Source organism: Motacilla alba, chromosome 2 (assembly GCF_015832195.1).
Source record: "Motacilla alba alba isolate MOTALB_02 chromosome 2, Motacilla_alba_V1.0_pri, whole genome shotgun sequence".
NCBI classification, from domain to species: Eukaryota; Metazoa; Chordata; class Aves; order Passeriformes; family Motacillidae; genus Motacilla; species Motacilla alba.
Genome location: NC_052017.1, coordinates 125,269,201 through 125,290,624, shown reverse-complemented (window position 1 = coordinate 125,290,624; position 21,424 = coordinate 125,269,201). Strand labels below are relative to the sequence as shown.

The window sequence follows — 21,424 nt, the reverse complement described above, 5'->3', positions numbered from 1 at the left end:
CTCACTCTGTCATCTTGAGCACCCATTGGGGAAGAGAGACAAACACCCACAAATTCAAAAAAAGAATCAAGTCAAGCATACAAGGACAAATGTGTCCCTGTCACTCAAATGCATAGCAACTGGATGTTTTTTCACTCCAGTTAGTGTCAATAACTTAAACAGAAATGGGTTCACACAAGGTAACTGAGCAGACCAGTTACATTAAATTGATCTGAATTGACCTATTTGTCTTACTAAGATGAGGGGGCAAAAAAATCTAATCCTACTTCTCTCCAGCCAGTCCTTGAGTAGGTTAGAATGGTAGAGAAACCAAGAATTAAGCTTTTAATTGGTCTGAATCTCTTTTTCTTGCCACTTCAGGAGGAAACAGGCCTTGGCCTCAGTGTTACAAATACTGCTTGTGAAACTCAATACAAGTCTCTTAAGTTCCTGATTATGACCTTAAAAAGGCTGAGAAGGAAGTAATTCAGGCTTTTTTTCCCCTCTTCCTTCCGTTCAGGTGCTACATTGCAAAAAAGCTGGTAGACACTAACAGAAATGGTTCTTAAGCAGCAAAAGAAAATAAATTAAGTACATAAAAGTACACTGAGCCACTGCTCCCCTAATTTCTGCTGCAGCATTTTTATAGATTTCCAAATCAGTTGAACTTAACTATGTAATTATCTAACAAATAATGTTTCTGAAACCTGTGGCAACATAATTTAGACCTCAACAGCTAAAATCTCTTATCTTCAAAACCATTTTAAAAAACCAACAAAAAAACCCACCAAAACACAAACAACCCAAACATTTCAACTGATAAATTTGCTGATACACTTCATATTGCGTAAAACACAAAAAAAAAATTCCAACCTGGATGAACTTCTTGCTGAAGCATCTCTGCTTTCATGTACAGCCTCGCCATTTTGCTGAACTTCTACTGAACAGTAAGAAATAAATTCAAGAGAAATATTCTATTATATCTGTTTGAAATCTTAATCTAAATATTATCATCTGACTTAATCATTTTAACTTACTGGTTGCTGATGAACTGAGATTTGTAAGAGATTCTTGTTCAACAACCAAACCATCTAGCACAACAGTCAGTTCACCTGTTTGCACCATGCCACTCTTGTTTTCCAAAGAGAGTTTCAATTGTTCTTTCACCTTCTCCACTAAAAATGGAGTTGGGGTGGGTAGGGGACAAGAAGGAAAGAAGGGGTAAAGGAAAAATTAAATTCTAAATAATATTAAAAGAGACCTTCAACACACAAATGTGATACATGCATTTGGTTCTATAAAACTGAACATCAGAGATATTCAAATCGAAGCAGAAATCACTATGGAGCTATATATACTTACACCTGCTGTGTGTACATGCACACTTTATTTTAAAGAAGAACTGTCTGTTTACATAGTATATTCCATAGGCATGCTAAAGAATCCATGAGGATTCAGTACTTTGTTGTTAATGATTTCCCAGGTCTGCCGTTTCCATTAAACCCTTTGGAAATTATGTACTACTTACATAACATGTGGGGGCTTAAAGTCAAACAACTTCTGAACCACACATCCAAATATTAATGGGAATCCCTCATTTTACAACCAGAGCCTATATTCATTTCTCGTAGCACCTTCCAAAAACAATTCTAAAAGACCACTTAAAAAAACATCTCTTTGAGGAAGAAGTAAATGCAAAGACTGCATAGAGTCCTCCCTCAATTTTAAAACTATTTTTAATTAATCCTTACTAACATTTTCATAAATTGCAGCTCCAAGGATTAAACAGAAGAGAGGAAGCCTCAGGTAACCAAAAGTTAAATCAGATACTATTATCACCAAAAGAAAATTTGAGATAACTGACAGTGCAGTAAATTAATTCAATCTGACTGACAAGCAATACACACGTTTGTAGAGAGACATATATTATACAGAGGCAAAACATGCTGGGGACACTACGTAATTCTCTCTAAATCAACTGCTACAAGTACAACAGTTAAAGCTTACACGTCACAAATCCAAACACAGTCAGCTAGGAGTTCACATTAATCAGGTTAAAATTGTTAAGACCTTTTAGCATTTGTGCTCTCAGATTAAAAGATTAGTTTTTAAAGACATGCCATCATATTTCCCTCCATATGATAGCATTCCAAGTTAAATTTAAACTAGGCACTTCTATGCATTACACTAGCATTTCCATTTTTTTTTTAATAATTCTTAGCATTCATCACAAGTGAACAATAAACATGAAAAAAGGGGAGGCTGCCATAACCTACTGCCAGATACCCCCAAGCTATTACTTGAAAGAGCAGGTTTGACAGCGTAGTTGGGCAGCAGTTACCAGCAGACGCACGCTGCTGTGCTACAATGGATTTTAAGGGACTTCAACCCTCTGCAGCAAGCACAAAGCTCCTAAATCTACATGATTATTGATTTAGCAATGTGCATTTTGGAAAAAAGTACTGTCTCAAAGAAGAGAAGAAACTAACCTATCACAGAATTGTTTAATTAACACATTTTTTAATTTTTGCAAAGAATGGTTGGTTTAACTTCTGCTATTTTAATAGGTTATCTTCCTAAACCAGATCAGCTGTTGGCTGTAGCTTAATTGAGTTGGCAAGAAAACTGTGAGGTGTGTGGGCAGCAATTTAATAGTCGTGGTGTTTAGCAGAAAAAGTAACCAAATTAATTCTAATATTTCTGCATTTAGAGGATTTCCCATTCCACACTCATCAGCAAAGAGCCTTTCAAAGTGCTGCATTTTAGAGCAGGTATCAATAACTAAATGAATGAAGGATACCAATCAGATTATTCTACCAGTCAATTCTTAGGTAATCCAGTAAGTGTCTAACTACTGACTTGACCAAATAAGAAGCATTGCACATAAATTACTTCTGTTGCAATGTACAGGAAACTCAGTCAACCATTCCCTGAAAGAATTTGTCAAGTTGTAAGATCCTACCTCCCCTGGATCTACAGTAATAAAATATTAAATATTTTGTTAGAAATTTGTTAGAAATTTTGTTAGAAATTTGTAGAAAGTATTTAGAAATACTTTTTTGTGGCTAACATTACTATAACCCAATTTCTTCTGATACAGTTTTCATAGGTAAATGAAAATTTTCTGCCTAACTATGAAATTAACTGCTGAATTGTTACAATACTGTTGAAGAAGACCCCCTTAATTCTGGATTCTATTTCAATTTTCTGTAAGAATCAGAAAAATTTAGCTCTTTTTTTTTGGTTCTCCTTTCTCCCCACTGTTCTAAACATTCACCTCAGGTTTATATATATATAACTTGTGAGAAAGGTTAGGATTGGTTTAGCCTTTAGTTGGAATTCTACTGCCACTCTGGAGTGGAATTTATAGTGTGGATTCACCATCTTGTTGTACTTAAGAAAAAAATTCTGAAAAGCAAATCAGATATATTCTATTAAAAATACTTAGAATATTTAGAAAATATTAGAAGTTACATGGAACAATCAATCTCTAATGTACTAAAAGGAAGATCACAATTTTTCATTAATCAATGTTTTCTATTGCTCTCTGGGCAGCTAAATTATGAGGGACAAATATCCAGTGTTTCTATTAGTGACTCCAGAGAAGGAAAACACGAAAAATCACATAACTTTTCTAAAAGTTTAGTTTGGTTTTTTTTTGGTTACCAAATCTAAAACAGATCTTCTATCAAATTGGTTACCAGCTTGCTACAAAACATTGTATTTAATCAGTTCTGCTTTTACTTTCAGCAACTAATACTCTACTGTTTGTTTCAAAAGTATTAGATCCCATTGTTACATTTTAAATGCTCTCAATAGCACAGACATCTCTAGAAGAGAAAAGATTTCAACTGAAAGTCAGTTGTAATTACACGTATAGTTAGTAGTCTGGTTGCCAGTTTGATATATAGATTAGTAATAATAATTTTAGTTTATTCAAAATATCCTTCATGATAACTTACATTTTCTATTGTGTACTTCCAAGGCTTGTCTCAAGTCTACAGTGGCTCTTCCTAATAAAGCATCTGCTTTTAAAGTGTGATGGCTCCACACTCTAAATTCCAGCGTAGTCTGTGGAGTCACATGCCTGCATAAAAATACATTTTAAAAAAATATATATACAGATTTTTAAGAATTCATTCTTGTTATTAGGAGTATTTGAGCTTTATTCACTTGCTCATTGTATTTCTTGATACTAATGAAGTGCAATTTTGTATTGCAAGGGGAAACTTTTAATTAAGAACTGCAAACACTACATCTACACTTACGATGAAACCTAAAGTACATTACTATGATAGCCTAAGGAATTTGAGAAGTATCAGAATAACCTACACTCAGCTCAAATCTCAGTTATATGAAACATATTTTTATTTATGAAAGACTTATTTCCCCTATTCCTCCAGAGTTCTAGCTGAAAAGTTACATTATTAAATGTGGAGAAAAAGGTGGGAAGTATACTTGTTTGTCGCTGAAAAGAAAAATACTAAGTATTTTTCAAAAACGAAAAAAAAGCAACGAAGCATCTATTTTCAAGCAAGAGCCCATTCAACAGGTATCAGCCTGCCATGGAAGTGTTGATAAACATTTTTTGTGAATCCACAAAAATACATAAAACTGTAAGGCATACTCACAGAAATCAGAGGGGAAAATTCAAATGATGAAGCTAAAGTAAAAACTGGAGAGAAGCAGAAGGTAAAGAACCCAATTGCAGTAATAGTATGACAAGCTTTGGCATTGATCTCTCCCCTGCTCAAGCTATGCTACATCCTGGAGAGTAAGTTTTGTAATACAGGGTCTAATACTGCAAAGGTGGTCCTGGCTGTGAAAAACAGGAGTAGAAGCTCTTCATTGCAAAAAGTCAAAGGCCATATATCCATCAGTATTGACCTAATACCTACAGAAAGTTGTATCAGCAATGATGAGAATAATAATAAAAACAAGCCCCACTCTCCCAACAACAGGACTAACTCTGCAGTCACTTGAACATGTTGGACAAGGTGGATCATTTTTGCTGAAACACAAGCAATTACATTTTTGCGTTTTGAATAGGCTGCCTTCTAAGGGAGGTCTTAGTAAAAGAGCAGCTCAACAAAGTAAAGGAAAAAATCCCCAACACCTACACACACAAATATATTGCTGACTCATAGAAGTGAGGGGAATTTGCTAAGCCAGAGAGGTCACTTAACCTCAAATACCATTCCAATAGCCAGGGGAAGAGGGGGCCAGTACCTTAAAAATACATATAAGGGTAAGATCCTGAGTAAGCAATACTCATGAAATGAGTCTGCCATTACTATGCATTGCAATTTACCTCATTTCTATCAGATCACCAAATCCTGACAAAGCAAACCTGCCTCCTCAAGAGAAACTCAGATCCCTGTGAGTATACTGGTAGCTCTGTACTTCTTCTAGTTCTTGATCCTGGAAATCATCCTCAGGTCCAAGACTACCTTATTCTCTTTTGCAACACTGCAAAGGGCTAATAAGTTCACTAAACCTGAAATACCAAGAACTGAGGCACAGGAATACCTACTTGCCTCTGACCAGGTCTGGAGTAAGTAAGTGCTCCCAAGCAAAGAGCTGCCCAAAGATGAACCACTCCCCACTCTCCAGCACTTATTGGAATCTAGCATGGCTCCTACTGCTAACAAAGCTGGCTACTGCACACAGACACGTCAGATGCTGTGAAATGTACTGGCCCAGGCTCAATGCCACTTGATAGGAGCTATGCTGTTCCCAGACCCAAGTCTGAACCAATACAATCTTGCTTGTGAATAAAGCATTGTAACCAAGTGCAAGATTGCCAGCTCTTCATGGAGTCCTGTTCAGGTATATCTACACCCCTAGCACACCTAAACCAAACTAAACCACAAGAATATTTGAATGGTCAAATATCAGGGTAAGGTGCAAGGTAACTCTGCAGTTTTTTGTGTGCATATCCCTTCACTGGGAAATTCAAAGGAAGAAGTGACCTTCCTCATAACTATTACTTATCCAGTTTAGACTTTTTTCCTTCTAAAGTTGAGAATACCATGGTTACAATTAGTAAGTCTTTCTAGCAATGTATGCTAAACATAGTGCTAACAAATATCAAGACTGTATCATGTAGTGCCACTGTATGCAAGTAACACACTCTGTAGGAAAAAAATATTCTCAAAACATTGTAAGGATTCAGAAAAAAAATCATTTGAGATAAATACCAACTTACGTCTGCATTTAGACATCAACAGCCAGAGCAAACTATGTAGGCAGCCAAGCTTAGTAAATATTTGCCTGCAATGTCTGTCTAATAAATAGTATCAAACAACCAAAAAATCTACTTACACTGTCAGCTGCTCATCCCATTTGGGATTTGAAGAACTACTTGATTTTGCTGTTTTCTTAATTTCTCCATCTGCAGTTAATTCCGTGTAGAAAGTTGTTCCAAACCAATTCTTTTTCCGTTTCAGTTTGGCACTAGAAACTAATGAAATACATTGCTTTATCTATAACAGCATACTGTTGCTGAAAAACAGAAAATGTCCTGCCTACACACTGTATGAAACGCTTTGCAAGGCAATGTTTTTCCTCACCTACTCTACTTCTGCTGAACAGAAAGAAGTCAATGCAAAAATTACCATTTTATTTTATTAGTAGCTTTTATTTTCAAAAGCTACTTTGTCAGATAGTTGAAACCAAGTGTCACATACTCTTTTCCCCACATACTGGCAGGACTGGTTGTAGAGACAGCATAATTATTTTAGGGATAAACACTGGAAATAACATAGGTTATTTCCTCATTGTTCTCCCTATTCTTCCCTTAACTGAAAAATGCCTAAGTATGATACATCTGATGATGCATCTGAGGGATTATGAGACAGACTTTATTTTTTAGCTGTTAAAAAGTCGATGCAGTTCATGCCTATTGCAAAATGTCCCTGTATAGCAAAGCCTGTATACAGAGCTTCATTTCTTTGCTTGTATTCCTGCATGGTTGAATTTGTGGGTTTACACATCAGTTTGTCACAATTAAGAAAGCTACTCTTAGATTTCCACTATTTAAACAGCTTTGCAGATGAACTCAAAGGTTTCAGGTAAATATTCAAAAATTAAAAAACACCATTGACCAAAGAAACTACTTTCACCTCCAAATCAATGGTGAGCTCTTCTGTGCTCCTGAACATAAATCTGTTCTCCCTCTTCCATGCCCAGTTGAGGAAGTCACTATAAAAACCAACAGCAGCCCAACTGCCAAGATTTTAAATTGTATTTCAGGCAGATAGTGTCTTGAAAAGACCACAAGAATGGACTGACTCTCAACTATATTTACCTGCTGGCTCTCCCTTCTCTCTAATTCCTCCCGTGCTTCAGTGTGGCTCTTGTTCCCTCCACTTGCAAACTAAAAGGCTGAGTATCTTCAGCCATTTGGAAATAATTCTTCCCCATTCCTTTCCTTTATGGTACTTGCTAACCCAACATGGAAGTTTACTAAACTGAAAGGGAGACATATTTCTGGATTGCAGTATTCTGAGACGTATACATTAGTGAGTTAAAAGTTAGTGGGATGCAACCATCCAATGTTCTAAAGGCACTAGCCATGGACTTTTACTTGTTTCAAATAAAAGATGCAAACTTAACTTCCTCACATTTGAAAAGCCCAGTCTTAGTAATGCACCATGGGTCATAAAAGGCAACTGATAGAAAGCTGGATTGTAGAAAACTAAAACTGCAATTCCACACACAAGTCATATTCTTTCATCTCAAATCATGATATATTTTTAAGCTTTGACAACATCTACTTCTTCCACATTTTCCTCCACAATTTGCTTTCCAAAGGAAAATACAACATTTATTAAAACACAGGTATTTAATAATGATATTCAAACTTCCTCTTAATTTCTCCTCTTTTATCTGATTATGTTTTGTTAGTAAGTTTTGAGTCCCAGAAGGAGACCATGATCATCTTTTGGTTAGGACATCTAAAAAAAACTACGAATAAGTAATAATATTGGCAATACTTCCGAAGAACTAACAAGACAAGATCTCATCAAGAACATTTTAACAAATACTGATGGCAAAGCATGCCTATAACATGTTGTATCTGTCCAAACTCAAACAAGTCACCACTCCATACAAATTCTTTGTTTGCAAAATGAGTCTATGATACTTGCTGCCTTTATAAAAGTGCTTTTTAAGTGTAGTTCTTGAAATAATTAGAGCTTCTACAGAAGCATAAACAAAACTGCACATAAATATGCAGCGTAGGTCAGCAATACTACAGTCCCACACTCCTCTGCCTCCTACTACTCAGAATGCCACTGGCACTCATTCCTGTGATCCTGCAATAAAGACTAGGTTTAGAGAACTAAATCCTCAGAAAACTAATCACAAATGTTGTAAAGACTTCTTCCCACTTGAGCCCTGACCCAGATTTCTTGGAGTCAAAAGAAGTCCCAGTACCAGAAAAATACAAGACTATTTACATAAGGAGGAGCTCAGCACAGGATAAAAATTACCATTTCTGTAGACACAGATCTGAAATGAAGGGTCATTTGTGTAAGTCAGTTTACAGTTATATATATACATTCAATCTACACGTGGTTCCATCTCTGCTGATAGTCACTGCCAGTTTTGATGATTCATCACATTATTGAGTAATGTGCTCCTTACATAAGGTTAATAATTCTTGAGGCTCCTCTCTTATCTAATTTCATAAAATATCCATTTGGGGGACTCTTCAATGATACAATTTTTCTCGGATAACCTGGCCGTCTTTGAATCATCCAGAAAGATGCATCTTTCTTTAGATGCAGCCTTTATTAAGACATGGTATCTTACTCATGTTTTTCCCAAGTTGTGTTCAGGATAGCCTTCATATATTCCTAGCCATGCCTCCATTTTTACTTCAGCGTTCCCAGATTTCTCAAAATCCCTGGAAAGGTCAAGTTAGTTATCAATGGTAAAATAACACTTATACACATAAATACACATATATACATTTATGGTAGGTGTATTTATGTACAGGATCTTACATATGTGCTGATAACATTTTTACTTTTAACTGCTGGAACACTGTCACTATTAGCTATCAAACTTGTTTATTTAGATGCACTTTGCTTATCTTCAGACTACAAGGAAGTCTCAGTTCTGTTCTGCCATCCCACAGAGAGAGTAGCCAAGACTGACAACAATTGTCACATCTTTGACCAGTCCTTGTCCATCAGTAGCAAAATGCATAATCTACTTGGCCTGCTCAACAACTACTGAAAAAGTGTCCCCAGCACAATAATAAATTTCCAGGACTGTTTTCCAGAAATTTCCACAGACACTGGGATGGCTTATTTCTGCCTCAAACTATGACAACTAGCAGAGCGAAAGGAAAAAAGAGACAACATAGCAAATTGCAACTCGATAGAAGGAAAAACATTCAAAGGGACATGGCTTATCACAAGGAAAGCTGGTAATCTACAGACTTTGAGACACTGACAATTCAAATGGACAATATCATGAGCAACCTGATCCAACTTCAAAGGTAGTCCTGCCTTCATCAGAAGCATGGACTAGGGAATCACCAAAGGTCCCTTCCAACCTAAGTTATTCCATATGTCTTTCAAGTCTAACCTGTGGCCCTAAGGATATTATATTCAACAAATATTTACCTGATATGTAATGAAAAAAATAATCTTCTGAAGGGCTAGCAAATTTTGTGATCTCCTCCAGTTCTCCACCTTCACTAAAACATTTTCAGCTTGGGGTTCACTACAACCACCAACCTTTTTCCTAGAATTTCAGTAATATGTGTTCCCTCTTCAGAATACATGCCATTAACCACCTATTCCCAAGCAAAATTTCTTGCAATTGTCTGTACTGATGTACAGAATACCTTTTTTTTTTTAATTTTGCAGATTTATTAAACCCTATCATGCAACTCAGAGTATAATCTCTATTTAGCCTCAAATCATCTAGATATATCACAGTCACATTATTAACTGTAACATTAATATCATTAATAAGATATTAACTAGCTCATTTTTACACTCACTTCCAAGATTGCTTTTGTAGAACACACGTTTTCCTGTAAAAATCTCTATGATACAAATCACTACTTGCCTGTTACTTGCATCTGTAATCTTCCATTACAGTTGTGACTTGTATCAGATCTTGGTGAGGCTGTGGCCATGTCAGAGGTTTAGGCTTCAGCCTAAAAAAAAGCAAACAGATAGCTCATTAAAAAGTACTTATCTCTGCATGTCAGTTACAGCTATTAAATGAAATGTTCAACTAATCAAGAAGTTACCAAATATTATTTAGGTGCAGCAGAACACATTATTTTATAACAGTGGCTAAAAAAAGCAATCACTTTGGAAATTTGTCCCACGTTACACCTCTAAGGATGCCAAGACACTTCAGTAACATATATATTTACATAGCTTAGAACAACTGTGTAAGGCAAGAATAGAAATTCAGCTGTGATATATCAATAATTCTCTCTCTAGAAGACATACTTATGGTCTGATTTCAGATAAGCTGAGCACCAACAACTTCAAATGTATAAAACATTTGAAATGTTTACATGCTTGGAAATCATGCTGTCACCAGAACAATACACTCAAGCAGTAAGGAGAGCAATTCAGACAAATATTTGCATTTTACCCCTACATTTGCCACTAGCTTCCTGCCTCACTGCTGTCCACCCACAATCACTTCCCTCATCTATTGAGACAGGAGGCACTTTACAAGGACACCCCACCTCACCACTCAGCAACTAAAACTGAGTGTGTCAGATCCCAGCTGGGGCATCCCAGCACATACTCATGCATACAGCATCACTCCTGTCCTCCTGAAGTACTACACCTGACTCACATCTAGAAGTAAAACATTCTGTTTCTATCAGACAACTACTTTTCACAAGAAAAGAATATATACCTGTAAAATAGACTTTCTCTGATTTGGATGAAATTCCACGTATTTGCTTCTGTGAACACAACTGTTTTCAGTAACAGTATGGGAAGAGCTGTCACCAAACCTTTTTGATCATGCACTTCTATAAGTACGAAAATTTTGAGTACATACCCCCAATACATGTGTATTTATTCCTAAGTTAAACGTATGCACCGTTTTACTAATACACTCTGTATATATCACAATGTATAAAACCAGAAATTTAAAAGGATGAAATTAAGATGAAATAAACAGTATTTTTAAATATTTTAATAAAAAATAAATAATACAAAAAGGTAAAAAAAAAAAAAGTTTGGTTTTTTTTGTGAGAGCCATGTGATTGAATATGCTTCAGCATTTTTTGAAATGTTGATTTAGTACTTTGTAATATAGTGATTTGAAGGCCTAGTTTTAAATTCAGTTTATTGGCAGTCAGAGCTGGAAAACACAATTTACAGAGATATGTACATCCAAATTAAAGTGCATCACTCGCTACACACTTTCTAAATCATGACACTCATTTTGCAATTCCATCCACTAATTATGCAAAGGTTTTTTTTGAAATATGGCCATAAATTTCCATCTTCCCTTATATCAATCACTTGTTATTGTAAACCAATGGAAGGTACATTTTTACATGTCTATCAAATTTTCAAATTTTAAAACTCTTAACTGGGAGGACTTTTAAGCAGATAAGGAAATTCTGCTTCTAAGTTTAAGTGTACAAATGTGGAAGGTTTTACAGAGGACACATCTTTTCTGGCAACAAAAATCATACAAGGAAAGAATTCAAAACATCCATTTTCAAAATGCTTTTTCAATAGCATCAGTTTATTTCAAAAATTTCAAAAAGAAATAGGTTTCTTGCTTGTTAAAATACCATCTTGACCTTCAAGGGAGGGTGTCTTTAGTGTATTTACTTTTTTTTTTAAATAACTGATAGTCAGCATACTGCTGACTGTTATCACCAAACAGGTCAGGAAATTCGTAACACTTGTTTTTCTATGAGATAAAACATGTAATTAATCTTAATCTTCAAGTTTTAGAACTCTTCTAAGCACTCTGCCATGATAACTAGTGATCTGCACAGTACACAAGATCTTCCTGGTCACACCCAGTGTCATTACAGATGATGTTAGATACTCTACTATTTATTTGTTTTCATACAATGAACCACAATAATGACATCCTGCAGCACTTTGTGCACTTATGGCTCCAACTTTCTTGTTGCTTGCCTATGCATGATGCAGTGAATGAATTCTGCAAGTTGTGCTCAACTTGTAACCTTAGCCAAGAACCTTTTTTACTTTGGTCAAATCAGCCACTCCATCTGTGGTTACTTTTGTACAATTTTTCCATTCAAAAAAATGTGGTTGTTTAAGAAGACACAATTTAGAATTTATGCTTAAGAATGTCTCTTGTCTGGTACATCTTTCCCTAATGACTTAGTTCTTTGTGAATTTCATTATGGACCCAGAATCTAGCAATTACCATAAGCTGAGCTTATACAAACACCTATACTTTCATCCAAGTGTCTGTAGAGCAAGCCTCTCCCACTGTGTATTTTTTTCTGATATTTGTTTCTTCAGAACTTTGGCAATGTTTTTCAGACATCTTCCAACAGTATCTGCTGACACAATAATGTGTTTTATTTTATCACCACGTTGTTTACCGTGTATTATTTCAGACATTTATACTACTGTAGGAAGATGAAATGCTTCCCCAACAGTATCTGTGTCTTCTGCTACTGAGAAATCTCAAAAGAGGCTTCTAATGATCTACCACTAAGTTTAGTGAAATCTTGTAAAATCTTGGATTGAGTACATCATGACTTCAACATTGCTGAAAAAAAAAAAAACCTGTAGATGCCTGTCTTCATGTTTTGGGTGCTTAGTTTTCAAATGCCTTGCTAATTGTGATGGCTTCATACTATCATTAGCTGATACCTCAAGAAACAACGTTCATCATTTCCAATAGCGGATGTACATCCATATTTGAAATAACATTCTTGATAAACCAAATTGTTTTGGCTGACTTCTTGTCACATGGAAGTGCCAATGGTTTTATCTCATAATACACCTGACCAAGAGCTCATGCACGGAGTAGAAGAAGCATCAGCTCTGCCATGTTCTTATTATTCATATTATTAGTCCTATCTTCAATCTGTGGTCTCTTTGCAGGATTTTTTTTTAAGCCACTTGCTTATTTTGAGAGGGTTTGCTTAATAAAAAGTAAAAACTAAAAAATATTATAATCCACAAATCCTCCTAACTGGGCCCAAGTAAACTGCCTCCATCACAATACACTGGAAGTGAATGAACAAATGAAGGTGTTACTGTGACCCCATCATACTGTGGAATACTACATCTGTCTTCAGGACACCTCATGAACCAAATGTGACAGAGGACCATCCAACATACAGACCTACAGACGGTGCCAGTGTCAATACTAAATAAAGCTTAATTTCTTTCTTATTTTTCAGGTAAAATATAAGTCCTAGATTTTCTTCACACATTCCACTGGATGGTCTTCTACACCTGACTTTGTAGGCCACTGATATGGAAAATGTCATAAAAGCAACACATTCAAACAACTCAAATAAATTCAAATTCTTCCCAAGAAACCAAGATCTGCAATCCAGTTCTAAACATACATTAAAAAACTAATTTAGGCATACTTCTGTAATTGACAAATTATGACTGTTTCTTTCCTTCAACTGTTTAACCTATGTAGATCTAAAATGCTGGGACAGGGCATTGGTTTTTATTTGGTTGGTTGGATGAGTTTTGTGCTTTTTTTAACTTTACATCAAGGATGTGCAAAATAAATAAACAAACAAACAAATAAATAAATAAATAAATAATATCAGAATCCTCAAATAGACAGTTAATTGTATAATCTCCTCAAACTTAATGTGTTGATTTATCTGCAAGTAATGCCACCTGCCCAAACCTGAGTTTCTTGCTCTGCAAGCTACTAAGCTGCTAACTGCATTTGGCAAACATGTTTGTCAATCTTCTGATAACAGGGAAGCAAGAATTCACTACACGTAGCTTTGCTACACTACACTTAGCTTTACACTTCTCCCACGATACCTGGGAGAAATTATTGCACTGTGAGGGAGATCTCAATAGCTGACAGAGATGAAACAAAGTTAGGCTTGTGGTTGGCTGAGGGGCATGACTGCAACCCACAACAACAGCCCCTGATGTTCTGTTCTGTCCCTGTTGAATTAATATCCTTCTATAACAGAAATCTATTTTATATTCTTGCCAATAAGGTACACTTAGGTGCATTTACACTTAAGCAATTATTACAGTTCCACATTCTCGATATGTTGTAAACTAAATACTGACATGCACATCAAATACTATTTAGAAAAACACACTAAAATATAGGAAAGTTTTTTTAAAAGCATTTAAACTTTTTTAAAAAACCACAGATTTTTACCAACAATACATAAAATTTTGTGTCACAGTTTATATTGAAAAGGGCTTTACTGAACAGAGCAAATTAGTTGAACTGATTGATTCTGTTTTCATCATGCTCCAAAGATTCTAAGAGTTTCCATATTCCAAATCATATTCCAAAGATTCTAATAGCTGCAGCCCACTTATCCTTTCTTAACTGATTAGAAATCAAGAACTGGTTAGGAATTAAGAGAAAGGAAACATTAAATTTATTTAAGGCTTCAATCATCAGTTATTTTCATCACTAACTCAGCTACTGACATTTTTAAATTAACAGGTTATTGCCTAATCAGCTCAGATGCAGGTTTCAGGAGACAGCCTGCTCACATGACAATGTTTTAATGTTTTTCGTTTTCATTCAAGACCCAAAAAGCCACTCTAACGTTAATATTTAAAAAAAAAAAAAAAACCAAAAAAAACAAAAAAAAAAAAACCCAGTCTTCAACGCCTGATGCACATTGGGTCATACTCACTTCCAGTCTAACATGTTTTTACTCCTTCAAACAAAGCCTTCAAGAAGAAAAGTCAGCCAAACTAGATTGTACAAGATGAACTATTTTATCTAGAGCTTTGAACGTGTATTAGTCCCTAAAGGCTGGTCTGAACATATGACACATGCTGCTGCACAATCAAAAAAGAGAAGCATAATCCAAAACTTGGCCCTTCCATCTTTGACAGAAAAATTACTGGTGCAGACATGGCAGGGGGCAGAGGTGAGGTGAGACACTGGACAAGAACTCCATCACAGGAACTGTTTGCAGTGCTGACAAAAACAGTATTACTGACATTTGTACAGTACTAGTGTGGATTGTGATACTCAGGAAAAAGACATGAAAAGCTCTCCTGGGATAATAGACCATGAAAGAGCAGTCCAAAATTAACAAAGACTGGAAGTAAAGAGTGTTGACATAAATGTTCCCAAAAATCTCGGGTTTCTGGGGAGCAAGGCCGCTGCAGAGAAACCACGCATATACTGAATGAAAATAAGCAGGGACAATAAAGAAGTCATATAAGTAGAAGAACTGACAGACCTACATGAGGATGGAACTACCATCACTTTTTTTTATTTTACTAGAGGTAAAACCTTTTATCAGCTGAGGAAGATTTCTGAAAGTTATAGTAGAGATTCTTCCAATATTGAAAATCCGAAAGTTTCAAGGACTAGCAACCGCCCCGTCTTGATGAGCCAGAAGAAATTATATCCACATGGCCAAAAATAAAATTTCAACCAAACACACTGTCTGATCTGCAGAAATGCATGGGATGGCAATTAGACCAAGCAAAGTGAAAATACTCATTAGGAGGACTGAGTAGTTCTCACATCCAGAGTAATGTCAAAAGCAAAATACCTGTATTTTCTTGATATTATTTACAAAAAAGTATCCATGAGAAAGAAAAACAAATTATGAAGAAACACCGAAAGATGAGGATTTTTTAACTAAATTTTAGAAGTCATATTTCAAATAATACAAGCCCTTACCACTAATGGCCAAGGGAACATTATATCATAGGGGCAATATTTACTGTTTTCTTGCATCATGGACAAACCTTTTTTTCCTCAGCCCTAAATCCCTTTTTCTTGTCTTTTAAAAGAAATGCCCTGTTTGGCTCTTGAAGATGTCAATTAAGGGTTAAAATCTTTGAGGTTATCTTTACATAATCTTAAAAAGAGGATTACATATAGCAATGTAAGGCACCATCTTTGTAGTTATAATCCTCCTGAAAATGAGGGGATTTATTCTGACAGGGCTAAAATCACCCCACATTCCCAAATATGAACTTGCTACACCTCTTTATTTACGCTCTAGGTTAAACTTCATTGGTCTGAAGGATGTGAAGCTTTTCTTTCAGAACTGTTTCATCAATACATATAAATATCACCCCCAGCCTCAAAATTCCTAAACAGAAATTCACTGGCAGACTGGAGAGCCCCATGAAGACCACAGTGCTCACAACTCTTCTGACTAAACCACCCTCATCAGACATAACTGTTACATCAAGTGGAAGAGTACAATCCAGTTATTAACTCCTACAGCTGATATTTTAATATTACTTCAGTTGTATATATTATTTTGGGTAACTACAGATTGATTAGGACAAAATAAGACACAAGCAAAACCATGGAATGGACAATACAGAAGTCTATCCAAAAAATTAAAGGATCATCTCCTAATTCATGTGAATCAACAGTTTCATGGAAGTCAAAAACAATAACAGCATTTATAAAATTTACATTTCTGTGAACAATACTCTCCAAATCTCAAAATGCTATTAAAACATCAGAAATCAAAGGGAACAACAACAGTGAATATTTCATTTATTTATTTTTCAGTCATTAGTAGAATAATTACTTATTCATAGAATTTAAGCAGGTACATTTTAAATTGCATTACTCATTTGAAAATGAACGCATCTAATGCAGGTATTTCTTGTAAAGCTGAAAGTTAAGAAGTATCACTGGAGCAGCAAACACACATTTATAAATTGCCTGATGCTGTGAACCAGTAATTGAGGAGATATTTAATGAAGAATCAAGGCACTCAGATGTAGAAGAGCAGACCGACCAAGAGAGAAAACCACTTCCTTACTCATATGATACCACAAGAATCAAGCGAGGAATAAGAAAAAAAAGTACCAAGACAGTATGGTCCAATTACCTGTTATATCATTTCATAACACATGAAAAATCCCATGACAGAAAACAGTTAATTTTTTTTTTCCACTTTAATTCATTAATGTAAAAAGGTCAATTAATGCTAAAGTTTGGAGAGGTGAACAGTGATTTCAGGAGGCCACAGGTGTCAGAATCTCTGTCCTGTATCTGTTCTGATCTTCTGAGTGTGAGGTATAGGAAGGAAAGATTCTAGGAAAACTCAGCCCATGGTAGAGCATGCAGGGTGACAAAGCAGCTCTGTGTGAGCATCTTTCAGGAAAAGACAGTTGTTCCACTTTGTTGGGTAGCACAGAAAATCATCCACACTTCTAGTCCTGCCTCCAGGCCCTCTTCTTCCACCAAAGAAACAAGGCTGGGGTGGGGGAAAGGGAGTTCCCACACCGATGAAAATCAGCAAGAATAGGATCCGAAGAAAGTTTATTGATGCAAAAATAAGAAGAAAAAGAAAAAACGAAAAAATGCCTTTTCTTATGTCAGATGCAATTAAGTTTCTTAATCAATTTCTTTCCATTAAGACTTTCAAAATTAATAATTTTTATTCAATACAATTCTGATGGAAAAGTCCATTTCACTATTTATCAACATTAAAAATGCTGACAATTTTGTCACAGCTAATTGAACACATGTCTAATTAACTGGGTTTTAAAAAAAAAATTGTATTACTTCCAGAGAGAACCAGTAATTATTATCATTTAAAAAATTAAGGATTTCTCCCTTAGCCATCAGGAAACTTTCACCTCAGTAATTTGAAATGCACAAACAGAAACCAGATCTGAAACAGATCTGGAGAAATATCTGTAGACCCAAAAATGTGTTGGCTTTTTTTACACTGAGCAGGACAGTAAAGTCATTTCTACAATTCTTCTTGCCCTCTGCAACACTAACAAAAAAAAATCAGACTTGGTATTCCCTATATGAATAGTTCTGATCATCAAAAGTTAAAATTACAGTAATATTTACACATAGGCAAATAGAGAACTTAAAGTTTTCTTTCCTTGAATGGCACAAACCAAATGCCACTTAAAGAAGCAATGGAAATACTTATCACAAACACCACTAGTAGGGCCTTCTGAGAACCACTGAACATTTGCTTCATGTTGAAGACAAAACTGATTTGTTCTTCACAAAAATTTCATCTCTCCTCCTCCATTTGAGATGTTCTCCTCCTTTAAGATTTACTATTACAGGCCAATTCAGAAAGTCTGCAGTTCCATTCTCTTTTCTGAACAAATATATGTTAACCAGGAATATACAGTGAAGCCAAATACAAATTTTGTTTTAGGTGCAATGGACTAGGGATACAGACAAGACATCATGTAGGCCAATGTATTATCTTTAATTAATCACCAATTAATTGGTATATGGGGGAATTGGGGGGGAAGAAAAAACAACCTTACTCCTGTGAACATTAGCTTCCAGTAAAAAGCTATATTCATAGACATCTTATACACTTAATAAAAATATTTGCTGGTTTGATTCCTTTCAATAGAATGCCAGAATTTAAAATACTCATAAAGCTGGCAAAATGGTACCTTGACATGCTTCAGCCACTTAGAAGAACTCTTTCACATATGCACTCTGTTACATTCACTCTTAAGGAACCAAAATTGTTTGAACATAAGAACAAACTTTAAGAAAAGGAAAATATTGCCTAGCTATACTATTGTTTTAATTATTTCACATTACAAATTTTTCTAGCTGGCAAGGACTTTAAAAAGGGTATATAAAGCTGTAAATGAACATATTGTAATAGTTAAGCAGGCAATAAGTCCCACTTAAACTCACTAGAAGTTGCAAAAACATTGAAGAGATTTTTTTCAACGTCAAATAAAAGCCTTGACAAGCTTCAGTTAATTGAAATTAAGAAAATGAATTGAACAAGAACTATGGAGTAATGAAGCATCATTAAGCAGCAGGTAGGTTTTTTGTCATTCTTACAGATACACTGAAAGAAAAGGTTCAGTGGCAAAGCCCAGTAAACAGTGCTTCAATGTGTGACTCCTGCTAGACATATGAGAGAAAAGCAAAGTCCAAGTTACACAAACAGCTCTAACCTTTGATTTTTAATCTGGATGCCTTACCCTGAATGTCTTGGATTCTTTCAATTTAACTTAATAGATCTGTTTATATGACACTGCAATATTACTTTTTTTTTTTTCCACAGACTAAACCAAGCTCCACATCCTCTGGTATTCCATTTTTGCCCCACGCAGTCAATTCCCATACCTTTTTATCTGCATGAATTTAAACACTTCCTGTTTTTTGAGTGCCTTAATTTGTTGTTGTTTTCACCTTTACTACCTTTAAATTTCAGACCAATGTATATTTTTCTCTTTGCATTTTATACCTATATAATCTAAAATTTTTCTGGGAGATATTTTAATTATTCAACACCAAAGTATACATGAAACCTATATGTTACAAAATAAAAAATATTTAGGAATGGAACGAAGCAGCATGCATGCTTACCATCAGGTTTTCTACCCATGTCTTAAAATTATGCATGAAACTAAAGAACCTGAAACATTACAAATCCTAACTTATTTGACAGTATGCTCAATGAAGAAAAGATTATTAACTTTCAGAATCCCTGTGAAAACAACTTAAGCAATAGTTCTATGCTCAAACTGAATGCAAAAGATGGTACAAAATGTATTCAGAATCATGAAGCATAAAGTTTAATAATTAGCCAGTAAATTTGTAAGATGCAGTGAGTAGTACTGAACAGCCTCCTCACCTGTAAGATACCATTTGCAAAAGTATTATAAATAGTAGCTTAAGTCATTGTTTAATAGCTTAGAAAATACTAGGAATGGAAATCAGTTTTTCCCTGATCATTTAAAATAATGCTAAGAGCACTGATTTTACTTCTCACACAATGGAAACACAGTGACAGTACTTCTAGGACAGGATTGCAGTAAAGACCATTGTTTGTTGAGCAACGAATTATTTTCTGTGGTACCTACTGCTAAACTTGAGTCAGACAAATACTGATGGACTGAAATGTAGGTCTCTACCTTAAATAAAATCTAGGCTAGTTTATAAAAATGCAAAGCTAACAACTTGAAATTATTTAACAGAATAGTTAGCTACTTATCAAGATCATAAGATTCCTTCAGATCCCTTTAGTACTTACTCCAATTCCTTAGGTATTGATGAGTTTAAAATACGTATGTTAAAAAAAAAAAAACCAACTATTTCAGCAGGCACATAAATATCACCTATACAAACAGATCTGGAAAACCTGAAAGGACAGTAAAATGTACTGTTCAAAACATTTGTGACTGTAGGTGTCTCCTTTGTACTGAGTAGCCCAGTACTGGGCACAGCACTCCAGATGTGACCTCATCACCAGTGCTGAATAAAAGAGAAAGACCACCTCCCTCAACCTGATGGAGATCCTTTGTCTAATGCAGCCCAGGAACCAGCCACCCTCTTTGCCCCATGGCATATTGTTGCATCATGTTCAACCTCATGTCCACCAGGACTCTCAGATATCTTCTGCCAGCAGAATGTTTTGTTTCTCCTGTTAAAACTCAAATTTACTACCAAAACCACCTTCAACTTACAATATCCCTCTCTCCTTTATCCAAGAACAGCTTACAAGTATTCCCCAAAGAAATTAGAATTACTTGAGGCTGAGAGATCTGGAAAAGGCCGAAAACTTGTTTAGTAGCACTTCGACAAAACAAATGAGAAGAAAGCTATGAGAATATCCTCGTACTTTCTGTTTTCATCAACATACTTTTGGGAGTGAATCTTCAGACCAACCAGAACAGTCAGGGATACAGAAGCATTTAATTTCTCATCTTTTTCCCAGGGCCACAGTACATAGTGGTGGGTAAAGATACAGCGGTGGCTTCCTTAGGATCTGCTTTCACAGAAGTAGAATTTCAGCTTCAGAACTCTCCTCCTCCAAGGATTATGAGGCCTTGACCATAGGACAAGACACTAGTTTTCCCTGACAGTAAACCAACAGTTTCTCCAGAGATACTTCAATGTCCCTGATACATTGTAAATATTTTGTTACTAAGTTCCAAGTTGCCAACCCTGCAGCAGACCGACAGAGAACTGAACTGGAAAGCAATCTGTAACTCTTCTTAAAACACAGGATGTCCTGAGATGGAAGAGAACCCGGAGGGTCACCCTAACCAACTCCTGACTCCACACACTGCAACATAAAAGTTAAACATCTTTTAACATAAAGTTAAAAGTATCTCAGAGCACTGTCTGAATGCTTCCTGAACAGGATGGATCGGTCAGTTCCAAGATATTATTGGTGTCTCTAACACTTGGGTGAATCAGTCTCATGGCTGGAGCACTGGGATGGAGGGCTACAGGCTGTTCAGGAGCAATAGGCAGAGCAGGCAAGGTGGAGAAA

General features: G+C 35.6%; 1 protein-coding gene across 6 annotated transcripts in view; it reads right to left on the bottom strand.

Annotated features, from left to right (window-relative positions):
• WWP1 (WW domain containing E3 ubiquitin protein ligase 1) overlaps window positions 1-21,424 on the bottom strand; it is a 59,987-nt gene that overhangs the window by 26,684 nt on the left and 11,879 nt on the right. For 2 of the 6 annotated variants that reach the window (XM_038128721.1, XM_038128722.1), the window contains exons 2-6: window positions 10,069-10,159; window positions 6,304-6,442; window positions 3,942-4,066; window positions 1,017-1,154; window positions 853-919 (exon numbers count right to left, since the gene is read on the bottom strand). In XM_038128721.1, coding sequence (XP_037984649.1) covers window positions 853-919; window positions 1,017-1,154; window positions 3,942-4,066; window positions 6,304-6,442; window positions 10,069-10,138 — 539 coding nt within the window. In that variant the 5' untranslated portion in view covers window positions 10,139-10,159. Of the gene's footprint in view, window positions 1-852; window positions 920-1,016; window positions 1,155-3,941; window positions 4,067-6,303; window positions 6,443-10,068; window positions 10,160-21,424 lie in introns of those variants that run through there. The other 4 variants (XM_038128724.1, XM_038128725.1, XM_038128723.1 and 1 more) reach the window with 3 other exon arrangements.